General features: G+C 36.0%; 2 protein-coding genes across 2 annotated transcripts; both read left to right on the plus strand.

Moving 5' to 3' along the window:
- The first annotated feature begins 995 nt into the window (after positions 1-995).
- LOC110856292 lies at positions 996-4,345 on the plus strand. The gene is made up of 7 exons (XM_022104772.2): positions 996-1,147; positions 1,239-1,441; positions 1,807-1,888; positions 2,157-2,185; positions 2,264-2,382; positions 3,351-3,682; positions 4,047-4,345. The coding sequence occupies exons 1-7, from the start codon at positions 1,081-1,083 to the stop codon at positions 4,196-4,198; spliced, it is 984 nt and encodes a 327-aa protein (XP_021960464.1). The 5' UTR covers positions 996-1,080; the 3' UTR covers positions 4,199-4,345.
- Positions 4,346-4,766: 421 nt separating this feature from the next.
- On the plus strand, positions 4,767-8,969 carry LOC110856391 (cytochrome P450 2J5-like). The gene is made up of 8 exons (XM_035857009.1): positions 4,767-5,006; positions 5,088-5,128; positions 5,202-5,281; positions 5,822-6,151; positions 6,729-6,907; positions 6,989-7,063; positions 7,674-7,854; positions 8,316-8,969. Exons 1-8 carry the CDS (start codon positions 4,910-4,912, stop codon positions 8,737-8,739), a joined length of 1,407 nt encoding a protein of 468 aa, XP_035712902.1. The 5' UTR covers positions 4,767-4,909; the 3' UTR covers positions 8,740-8,969.
- The last annotated feature ends 2,980 nt before the right edge of the window (positions 8,970-11,949 follow it).

The following is an 11,949-nucleotide window of genomic DNA, read 5'->3' on the forward strand; positions in this document are numbered from 1 at the left end:
ATATACAATTACAACACACACCGGATATTAATCATAATCAATTACGTACACGAGATAAGAGACAAAGGCCGGCACTCGTGGATAATTGAGATAATTATTCACTTTACATATAATTACTTGTAGGATTTGTAGGACAAAGGAATCTGATTATTTTTTATAAATTTTTTTTATCAATATGCAATGAATTTAAATTCAATTGAACGCGTATGTACGTATTTAATATTGGAATAATACAGAAACACGGCGCATGCAGAAGGTCGATTGAATAACACTTTTCATTAACGGAGTCACAGGAATCGGGTTGCCTTGATTGTTTAAACTTATCGCTAACGGTTTGTTATCTTGTTGACGGTGATGGGCAACCTCATAAGCATAGCTGTGCATTTGTAGTTTGTGGGGTGACCAAACTACTCATTAATTGAGAAATTGAGACAGCTAGGCCAGCGGCGGTAACAAATTAAAGGCTAATTACCAACATCTCACCACAATCCACAAAACTAAAACTACAATCCAGAAATTCATTCCCGAAACAACAAACTATGAACTCTTCCACAAACTAACAACTGTCCACAATCCACAAAACTACAAAATTACAGACTGGTCCAAAACTACAATCCACAATCCCTATCCACTTTATGGATGCACACTGTGGTTTGAACAGCTATGCTCACAAGGCCTTGGCCTCCCGAAAAATAAAACGAGGCCTACGACCTCACATGTCCTCCTCCTCACCGAGAAAGCTGAAAGCCTCAACCTCAGAAATTTAGCTGCGACCTCATGCTGAGCACTGTAGGACTCAGCGAGGTTAGACCTTGACCTCTCTAATTTTCAAAAAATAGGCCAACTCTGATTTCAATGACCTCCGCCTCAAATATCCTATAGGAGCCCGACGCCCGAGACCTCAAAGCCACCCGAGCCCGCCCATCACTGCTTGTTGACGGATTAAAATTATCCAATGAACTTGCAATGTTATTCATCATTTTCATCTGCTTTTAACACAATTGATTAAACACTTTTATACAAACGGTCTGCAAATTCTCATGCAAAATAAGTACTATCCTGATTTCATCGTGTGTTATAATGTGTAAATTAAAATACTTCGCATCCATCCTAATTATACAACAAGCAGTATTTTTTGGAAATAGTGGTAGATTAACTCATCATAATTATAAATTATTAATTAACTAATTATTTATATATTTAAAGTTATCCTACATATAAAACTTTTTTCAATTTAGCTGGCACAATCCCTACAAAAGGGAAAAAATTTGGTAAAATCGAATTAAGTTCAATTGAAGTTTTAACATTTTTCGAAAATGAGTTTACCATTGGAAGAAGATCACCTTCAGTACCGCAGTTACAATGTCTTGGAAAAAATTGTGACACGAAACCAACCAGTGTTCAGTGTTATAATCAAGGCTGGGACGGTGTAGATGTTCAGGTAGCTTTTATTTAATCATAATGGGCGTACTCACGACAACGTCTTATCTTATTATATTTAGCATAGAAACTTATTTCGTAAACTTTTCCGAAGTAAAATTCCGACAATTTAAAAAATAGTTGCAAAAGATCCTAAACTTTTTCAGCAAAAAATTCCATACTTTTTCAGCAAAAAATCATACTTTTTCAATAAAAAAATCATTACTTTTTCAGCAAAAAATGCATACTTTTTGCGCAAAAATTTTTGCCAAATCTCGCAAAACTTCACAAGTTATCCAGAATTTGCGAGATACAAGAAGGTTTTCATGAGTACAATAATTATGCATATTTATAAATGTCACTTAATTTTGATTGAATAATTAACAGTGGGAATGTAAATCAACGATGAATAAAAATATAAAGTTTGCAAAAATTCAAGTATCTTGTGAAGGCTATGATGATCCTGACGGTAAGAATTAGTAAGAAATACAATGAGGGTATTCATTACGAGTTCCAATCGCAACTTAATTTTGAAAAATATTTTGCGAACTACTTAAATACTACGTATATGTGCAAGTTTGCAAAAAATGAATTTTCAAGCCAATTTTATTTTGCGAAATTGCGAACTATTTTTTTGCGAACGTTGAACGTTTGTAACGATGCTAACTCGTAATGAATATCCTCAATATATTCTTCGTACCATGCAGTTTTATTAAAGTGTGTGAAACTAATTATAGATCCGTACATTCTTCAAGGATCTTGCGGTGTAAATATGCAAATATTGCAAAAAAACAGTTAATTATTATTACCAACTTACTAAAAAAATTTTAATGATATTTTTCAGCTAGAATATTCCTTAGTAGGATCGGTAGCAGCACATTATAACATTTGGGGAATTAAATATACCGACATATTTTGGGTTACTGTTGTTATTACGTTAATCGTGTATGAATCTATGTTTGGGTAATTTTGTTAATATTTTTAAGGGGTGGGTAAAATGCTTTGTCAAAATATGCAGTATTTTGAGCTCCTAGGGTTTGGTGGATTTCCACGGATGTTACACCCACAAGAACACGAAAATTTAGATAATTAAGGCGAAAGCCATGTTTTGTGAAGAAATCAAGTTTTTATCTAGGTCAAAGTACTTCATTTTTAGAAAACCGTGAAAACAATGGAGTTTTAAAAGTTGATTTCGCCACAAAACCGGTTTTTTCGTAGGACTGCTGTATTCTTCATGCATCTCATCTTTTGGTGGGTATAATGGCCCTCGAAATTTTCCAGCGCTTCTAAAGCAGAGGACTAAAAATTGGTCGAAAATATGTACAGGTTTTTTGATGCATAAATTAAATTTTAATCACAATCAAAATATGTTTTCACGATTTTTTTTTTACTATTTTGGCATCGATAAAAAGCTAATTTCTTCACAAAACCTGTATTTTGAACCCACTCTTGAAATTGAGTTTTTATCTCTCTCAAAATATATATTTTTTTAATTGTGAAAGCATTGTATTTCGACCGCGATAAAAAGTTAAATTCATCACAAACCCTGTAACAGCGCCGGAAATCCAAAATCCGGTCCTGGGAAGATCGGAGCTCAAAATACTGTACACTCTTAAAAAAATCAATAACCGTTGGTATTGATACGTGACTCTACCGCGTGGTATTGATCCGGTATTGAATTAATACTACGTGGTAAAAAATATAATACCAATTAGTATTAAAATCCTTATTATGAGGTATAATTTCAATACCGGTTCTATACCAATATGGTATAACCGTTTAATACCAAAGCGGTAGTCACGTATCAATACCGTTAGGTTTTTTTCAATACCAAGTTTCTAAGAGTGTATTTTTTTTTAAGTATTTTGCCCACCCCTGATTATTTATATTTTATTTAAACAAATGTCAAAGGTTAACATATTTCTCTCTAGAAAAAAGTATGGCTCAATTATTGCTGCCATTGGAAGAAACAATAATATCAGACCGTCCTCCTCCTCGTCAAGTAGGGTGCAAACCCATCGTCTCGTAAAATTATTGGTACAGGATGAAATTGCAATTCGGAAATGGCGCATGCTGCATCGAACCCTTGGTTTGAACCCGGCCCATTTCACAACGTTAGAAAATGCTTATCAGAACGGGACAATGGACGCGGAAACAATGTTTCTCAAAATGCTGGATGAATGGTCAACCGTTAAAGGGGATCAAGCAACGGTGGAGCAACTGGAAAAAATTTTAGTAGAAAATGAATTAGTGAGTGTGGCAGGTAATTTAAAAACAATTTCATTTTTATTGCTAAAACACTTACACGGTGAATAGAGATGAGTCGGTTAAAAATTTAGAAACCCGACCCGATAAATTTCTGAACCCGACCCGATAAATTTCTTAAACTGACCCGATAAATTTCTGAACCCGACCCGATAAATTTCTTAAACTGACCCGATAAATTTCTGTACCCGACCCGATAGATTTCTGAAACTGACCCGATAAATTTTTGAACCCGACCCGATAAATTTCTGTACCCGACCCGTCCGAGCCTGATCGGGTTACAGGCATGTCGGGTTTTTATCGGGTTTTTACCGGGTTGACCAGTAACCCGACTCACCTCTTACGATCATGTCTATCCACAGAGAAGGTAAAGTCCTCATTTGGCAACGCTATCATAACAATTGCCGCTGTCGCGACTGTACGATCGATAACTGCTCCAAAATGGCCACAGCCGGAACAATTAGACAATGGGGAAGAAGAAGCGACTGGATTTGCAAAAACTAAGCGAAAATAATTGCACGAAATAATATGCCATGTTATTAAAAATGCACAAACATTGGGCAACAAAAATTATATAATTGTAAATAATTTAAGTATAAAAATTAAATGCTAAAATATGTATTTATTTATTTAATTAAGTTGTACGAAAAAAATAAAGCATGCATTTTACAAAATTTGTACCACTCTCTGAATTTAATGCTTTCGATTCTTTGTAGTCAAATTTCTTGGAGCAAAAAAAATCTTGTCTTATATCATTAATTTTTCCAAAGATCTCAATTGCTGTTAGGTACAACTGGCAAATAATCACTGCTTTACAACAACACGTACGTAACTAACCTTACAATTTGCGATTACAAACCAGCAAAAATGAGACGTGTTGTACATGCACATGCAAAACTTAGGATTAATGTGTTGCTGGACCGTGGTGGTAAATGCCTGATAATTACATAACCTTGACTGAAGAGAAATTCGCGTCTCGCGTGATAGATATTTGGATTTAGCATGATTTTAGCACGTAAAATTAGAGTGCAACTTTGCGTCGAATAATATTTGTTATGATATTAGTTTGTTAGTGAGGCAGGTTGTGAAATCAGTCCTGGATTTGTTGGCATCCTGATCATAACAGGATTTCATGAGAGAATATTTTCATTAATGTGTGATTTGAGTTAAAAATTTCGCAGGTAAAAAAATCAGGGGATAATTAGATACATATTTTCTGGTGAAAATGATTTCCGGAACAGTGATAGCTCTCGGAGTGGTGCTGGGATGTCTGATCTATTTCGTCTTTTTGAGGAAGCCCAGGTGGAAAAATACTCCTCCAGGTGGGGCAAAATTATAATTTTCCAAAAATTATAAAGTTTTGATTTTTATAATTGTATGTAAGATTTGAAATTGCTCTATAGGGCCTCGTGGACTACCGTTAATTGGACATATCCTCCAACTGGTACTTTAGACAGAATTTGTTTAAATACTAATTTCCTTCTGAAACTTTGAAGAATTAATTAATTTTTTTGCAGGACAAATTCCAACATGTCACATTCAGCAAATGGGCGAAAGAATACGGACCATTGTGCAAATTGAATTTTGGTTCATTAAAGTAAGTTATATGTATAAGTACAATAAATTATGAGAATGTTCGTACCTGTGAAAATTTTATTTTGCAAAGCTAATTTGCACACTTCTACAATTGTGTTACAAGCATGAGAGGTAATAGGTTCATCCAAAAACCATATTTACAAGCTTCCGAGAAAATCGAGTTTTCCTATTACAAAGTCGTTGTTATTTTTATCATGCACAAAAATGCAGTACAAAATGATTTGGGCGTTTGTAAGAAAAATTGGGTTGCAAATACTATCATAATCTTAAGCATCTCTTTTTAATTGCAATAATTTTACTAGATCGAATTTTGCCAATATTTGCAATTTATATGATTAAAATATGCCCTTACTTTTTCAAGTGCGGTGGCCTTCTCGTTAAATTCAAAAGCACACCATTTTTGCGAAAATTCTTGTTTTTATGGTTTTCCATGCACAAATATTTTTTAAATATTTTAGCGTTTATTGTAAGTATGAAATACGTATGCATGCATACATTTAATCAATTTTTGTGATTATAACTCTTGCACCTGTATTTTCAGCATGGTGATCGTCTCGGACTACAAAATGTTGAAAGAGATGTTTTCCTACCCCGCATTTTCTGGAAGGATGGACTTTTCTGAGTTTGACTTCATCATGGACGGCAAAGTGCATGGGATTATCAACACGGAAGGCGAACACTGGGAGGAACTCCGACGTTTCACGTTGCGACAGTTGCGCGACTTTGGTTTCGGAAAGGGCACGATGGAGGACTCCATCATGCTGGAAGTCCACGAGCTTATCGAAGGTCGACGACATCAAGGAGCGTCTGCTTCTGGCCGTGGTGAACTCGTTGTGGGCCATTCGCACGGGGATAAGGCACAAACAGAATGATAAGGAATTGTTGAAAATGACGCATAAGACTAATAGGTACGGGGAAATGGAAAATTTATATTTTCAGGAAAACTTACGTATTCTTGTTTGGTGGAAGAAATGTTTGTGAGAAATTGAGGAGAGTTTGCAAATACTAAAAAAACTTATTAGCAGACGAAAATTGAGGACAAAAATTCGATGTTCACCATTTATTTTTTAATGAACATCTGAAAATCATTTACATGGCGGAATTGATGAGAAGTACTTATTACAGAAATACTTCTGCAAAAGCTTGAAAATCGCAAGAATCTTATTGCATTATGCATTTTGCATGTCTTAGAGTATTCATTTTCAGTATTTTGCAAGTTGCACTGCTAAAATCTAACCTCCACTTACAACAGCCTTAATGCACCTTAGGCTTAAAAAAATAATACAAGTTGCAAAAAATGTATGTTTGGCGTTCAAATTTAAATCGGAGTATTTTAGAAGCTAGATTTTGTACGTTTTTCTTACTCCGAGATGAATACATGGAGGAGTTTGTATTAAAAAGATTGCAAAATTCGTTTTAAATGTTTTACTTTTTTTGAATTTTTTTAGCGCATTTGATGAAATTATAGAGGGTGGAGGAGCCCTCATATTGATGCCATGGCTAGTAAAATTCTTCCCAAGGTGGACTGGCTACACGAAAATGAAACATGCACTGGCCGAATTGGCCGATTACATGAGACAACCAGGGATTGACCACGAGAAAACGAGACAGGATGACTTCGACAGATGTAAAAAATTATAAGGTACATGCCATGAATTTACATATGTGCAAAATTAAAGGGATTTTTATTTCGCATAAATTGGCAGAGATTTTACGGACGCATTTTTAAACGAAATTGCAAAAACTACGGATCCGAATTCCGCGTTTATGGGAAAAGTGGGTGGTATGGTTTACACATATATAAAGATTTACGTATATATTAATATGTATGTAGCAGATGGGTACAAATATGCAGGGTTTGGAAAATCACAGCACAATTAAGATTTCATGTGCTGTCTGTGAAATGTGTGATTAGTGAGTACGTGGAACAACTTTCTTTAATGTAGGATCCGATGACTCAAATTCAAAATCGTCAAAAACGACGATTCTCGGCTCTGGGAATTTATATTAAAATTTTGGAGTCAGAAAATTGAGCACAAAATTCTGAGAATTTTCATTCCCAGCTCGAACCGTTTTTTAACCAATTTTAATCTTTTAAATCAAATCCAAAATGCAACTTTGTCCTAATCGGATCAAGCCGGGTAGAAAAATGCTCAGAATTTCGTGCCGAATGTAAATATTAAGTTGGTTTTGTCCAGCATATAACACAGTTTTGTTATACTTGTAGAGTGTATTTTAAATCAGTTGTTTCACTTTCCACAAGATATCCCAGAAATCAAACCTAATCACAAAGTGTGATTATAACATTTCCAACTAGTCACATATAGCTTTTTCGAAAATTTGCACACATTTTTGCACCTATTAGTTAGTTATCTAACTCTTTTTTTAATTAGTGGACCACCTAGCCAAAACTCTGGGCGATTTATATTTCGCTGGAACGGATACTACTGCAACGACGCTGTCCTGGATGATGCTTTACCTCAGTAAATTTCCAGAAATTCTGGAAAAGTTTCAAAAGGAAATTGAATCCATTATGGGCAACAGTAGGTCAACTATTCTGTCAGACAGGCCAAAGTTAGTGCATAATTTAATTTGCAAAGACTGCCTTCTACGGTGACAGAATTATTAATTTTGAAATTTTTTTGTAAAAATCTGGTAAGAATATTTATTTTGAAAAGTTTTTGAGCAGTAAATTTTTGTCTAAAATAATTTTAAAAAGTGTATAACGATTTGCGCTAAGTCTCCCCTAATCTAAAAACTTTATTCAGTTATGTACATGTTACGGGTAATTTTGCAATTTTACAAAATCCATAACGTTGATTTGCAAAATTGCAAAACTCACCGCTTAACTCTTGAATTAAGCAACTTCACAAAATTCATAGCAGAGTTTGCAGATCTGTGTTTAGTAAATTCGTTAACTTGATAATCTTACACAATTCATAGCTTTAATTGATAAAACTATTCGCGAATTTCCTAAACTTCGATTTTCAAAAATCCAAAACCTGACATAAACCTGTTTCCGTTTTTTGTCTCAGCATGCCATACACTGAAGCCCTGATCGCAGAAACGTTACGTTTCTCTACCATAACCCCGCAAGGAGTCCAACACAGGGCGATGAAGGATCAAGAGTATAAAGGTTATCTCATCCCGAAAGACACCGTCATCACGGCCAACGTGCACTACATCCATTTCGACCCGAAAGTCTGGACGGATCCGGAGAACTTCAGACCCGACCGGTTTTTAAGCCCGGATGGAAAAACGTTCAAAAAGCATGACGCCCTGATCCCCTTTTCCACGGGGAGGGGGCCTTTCTCCCCAACTTTCGCCAATGTCTTGGCGAAAGTTTGGCGAGGGACAGCCTTTTCCTCTTTGCGACCAATATCGCGCAAAGATTCGATATTGTGTTTGAAAAAGACGGGCCGGATAATGGGTTCGAGTCGAAGATATCCTTTATACTGACGCCAAAACCGTTCAATGTAATTTTTAAGGATTTTCGATAAGGAGCAGGACCCTCATAAGTGGCATAATATGCAATAAATACATGACTTCATAATGTGTACACATATTTTAATGCTTGAAATGTACAAAACGGGGATGACTGTTGTCCATCATGATTCAGCATAATGAATAAATTCATACGAGTCAATCAAATAAAAAATATAAATAAATAAATAAATAACTAATATGGATCACAGAGTTAGAGCATTTGATTCAGGTCGTTGAGTGAGGTTGAGAATTATGGGTCACGGGAAAGGTCGCCTACTCGGCCTGTTTGTTGATGAGGGATGGACAGTGCCAAAGTACGCCCTTCGCAGCCTCGTAAATCCATCGGTTCTGGGTTAAGAAGAGGTTTATTATGTGATTAAAAATTCTTTAATTTGTGTACCGGAAATATATCAGGGTGCAAATAAATTAGAATACCTAGTACAACATACGAGTTTTCATATTAAAATTCAGCTTAATTCAGCTTGTTAGTACAGCACATGATTTACGACTCGACACACAAAAAAAGTTGCAAGGTATATTTTGCAAAACCCAAAACGCAAGAACACTTCATTAAATCAGTTTCATGGATTTTATAATATGTTACAAAATAACGAAAAAATTGGAAAATACTACGCTAAGTGGGCGACAATACTCGGCCAAGTCGGAGTGGTAAAAATGCTGGCCGAGTACTAAATCCATACACTCTAAGCAACCCGGTAAGTTACCGGCGGTAACTAAGTTATTACCAGGCGGAGTATCTATGTGACTCTACCGCATGGTAATTTATTTATTATTGAGTGGTAGAAGATTAGTTACCAACTGGTAATATTTTCAAATTTCGCGACCGGGGTTATTACCGGTTTGGTAACAAAATGTCCACCACTCGATAATAAATTAATTACTATGCGGTAAAGTCACATAGATACTCCGCCTGGTAATAACTTAGTTACCGGGTTTCTTAGAGTGTAACGAAGATTCCACTTTGAGTATAATTAGGAAAATTATTTAGGTAATTAATCATGCGTTTCGACAATTCGGAATTATTATGCACAGTAGGGTCTGTTAAAATATGCATATTAACAAAGTTTTCCATATTTATCAATTTTTAAGTTTGTCGACTTTTATGAGGGCTGAGCATTTTCCAACCTTTTTCCCAGGACAAGGGATTAAAAGGGTCCTTTTGTTTTTATGCCTCATTAGAAGGGACACTTCGTTTGAGCATAACTCTGCGTAGTTTGTATGGTCACTTCTGACCACATATTATTACATATGTATGAATGTCTCCTATGTACTGTCAAAACCTTAAAACCAAGTTGTTTAATAAAAATCACCATCAGTCTAAAAATATCTTCCAGCGAGATCATTTTTACTTTCAGGGTCTAGAATCGATTTAATCTCAGCAATATTGTGTGTAAATCACATAATTTAATAAACCACGTGTCCACTAATTATGGGGAAAACCTCACCGTCTGAAAAAAGACGAGACTAATTGCCTAATTTGTACTAATGCCTCAGCAAATCGACGTAAAGTCACTCAGAAAACAATTCGAAGTTTTATCCGTAAATTTCAATATAAAAAGGGAATAAACTCTACTATGACAATCAATCCAGCTTTCAGCAACGCTGAACTACCATCGATACATTTTTACTCACTAATTTTCCTCAAGTCGTAATAGTTTACAAAAATCTGAGAAAATAAAGGCTATTCTTTTTGCCCTTGTCTTGATTGCCACGATGGCCTACATTTTTGCCGAACCTGCGTCTGCAGAACTTGCAGATTCTCAGAAAAATTTTGAAGAAAAATATGCAGCAGATCCGAAAGTGAGTTTTTGTATTTTTTTGCGAAGGCGTATTTTTGCACTAATTTAATTAATACGTGCATGGCACGTATTTAATGACACTTTATTAGGTGCGACGATCTGCGGGTGATGAGGCAGCTCCTTCACGTGGAAACTCTTTCAACCAATTAACCGCAGGAGAATGTTACGGAATACCTAACTGCATACCGTAGTATAATCACGCAGATAACTAGTTCTGGTTGTTGGTGGCCAATGAGTTGGACATAATCTGAATTCTGAATTATAATTTATAAAATCATTTATTGAACATTTATTGTCGTTTTTTTCTGTTACATTATTTACAGACATATCAAATAATTAATAAAATTTCAAAATGTGCAAACCTATTCCACGAAAATTCATGATTATCCATAATTCTGTTGCTTCATACGCCGTCGACCAATCATAATTCAGACACAAGTTATTTATATATTACCAAAATCATCAGTTATGAAATTGGTCGGTTAAAACTAATTTGGTGAAAATCGGAGAGCTTACGCTGACTATGAAACTTCCCTTGTTAGTACAGCACATGATTTATGTGGGTTCGATTACTATCTTTGTTCCGGAAATCGGGGGAAAGTAAATCCCGGAAAATAAGGGGTAAGAAAAATGTCCCCCAACGGTCCCTCACACAGGATTTTTTTTTAAATTTAACCGGTTTTCGCCACCTGCTTCCCCGACAAACCAAACCCGTTCGCATGTCCGCACCACAAATCGAACCCACGAAATTCACGTTTATTTACGAAGGTATTTCACGGCAATGCTTTGTAAATTGACGAATATTTTTGTTAGGAATCCCGATAGACCTAAAAATATTTTGCACATTAATGTTTGCTTGCTTATAATTAGCCTTATAATTGACCTCTCGAGCTGACCTATAATTTTATGCAGAAGAGATCTCTCTCGCCTCGGGGGGGAAAACGGTGCAGATTTCGCCGACGACGCCGAATTCGTCCTCCTTCGGAAGTGTGGCGCGACGTGATTCTTCCCGTGATTCCGTACGACCTCATATTTCCGATGGGCGGGGTGCTGACCGATGAGGACGAAAAGCCCGCGTTGGACGAGATGACGAAAGTGTGGGGGCCACTGTTAGGCAGGCAGCCACACTCCTAAAACCATCACACGAGCAAGATGGAGGGCTACATTAGAGACCAGATGACGCAGAGGAGAGGTGCGGATGGAGAGAGGGGACAGATTTCGGTGACCTGTTAAGGGGGAATTTATGATATTACTTTTTAAAATAAAAGTATGGATGCACTCTAAGAAACCCGGTAACTAAATCATTACCAGGCGGAGTATCTATATGACTCTACCGCATGGTAATTAATTTATTATTGAGTGG

The sequence above is a fragment of the Folsomia candida genome, unplaced genomic scaffold (assembly GCF_002217175.1).
Source record: "Folsomia candida strain VU population unplaced genomic scaffold, ASM221717v1 Fcan01_Sc015, whole genome shotgun sequence".
NCBI classification, from domain to species: Eukaryota; Metazoa; Arthropoda; class Collembola; order Entomobryomorpha; family Isotomidae; genus Folsomia; species Folsomia candida.

Coding starts and splice junctions, on each gene's coding strand:
- LOC110856391 (XM_035857009.1), top strand. CDS start 4,910: ATGATTTCCGGAACAGTGATAGCTCTCGGAGTGGTGCTGGGATGTCTG. Junction 6,908..6,988: donor ACAGGATGACTTCGACAGAT/GTAAAAAATTAT, acceptor AAATTGGCAGAG/ATTTTACGGACGCATTTTTA. Junction 7,064..7,673: donor GTTTATGGGAAAAGTGGGTG/GTATGGTTTACA, acceptor TTTTTTAATTAG/TGGACCACCTAGCCAAAACT.
- LOC110856292 (XM_022104772.2), top strand. CDS start 1,081: ATGTGTAAATTAAAATACTTCGCATCCATCCTAATTATACAACAAGCA. Junction 2,186..2,263: donor TTCTTCAAGGATCTTGCGGT/GTAAATATGCAA, acceptor GATATTTTTCAG/CTAGAATATTCCTTAGTAGG. Junction 3,683..4,046: donor TGAATTAGTGAGTGTGGCAG/GTAATTTAAAAA, acceptor GTCTATCCACAG/AGAAGGTAAAGTCCTCATTT.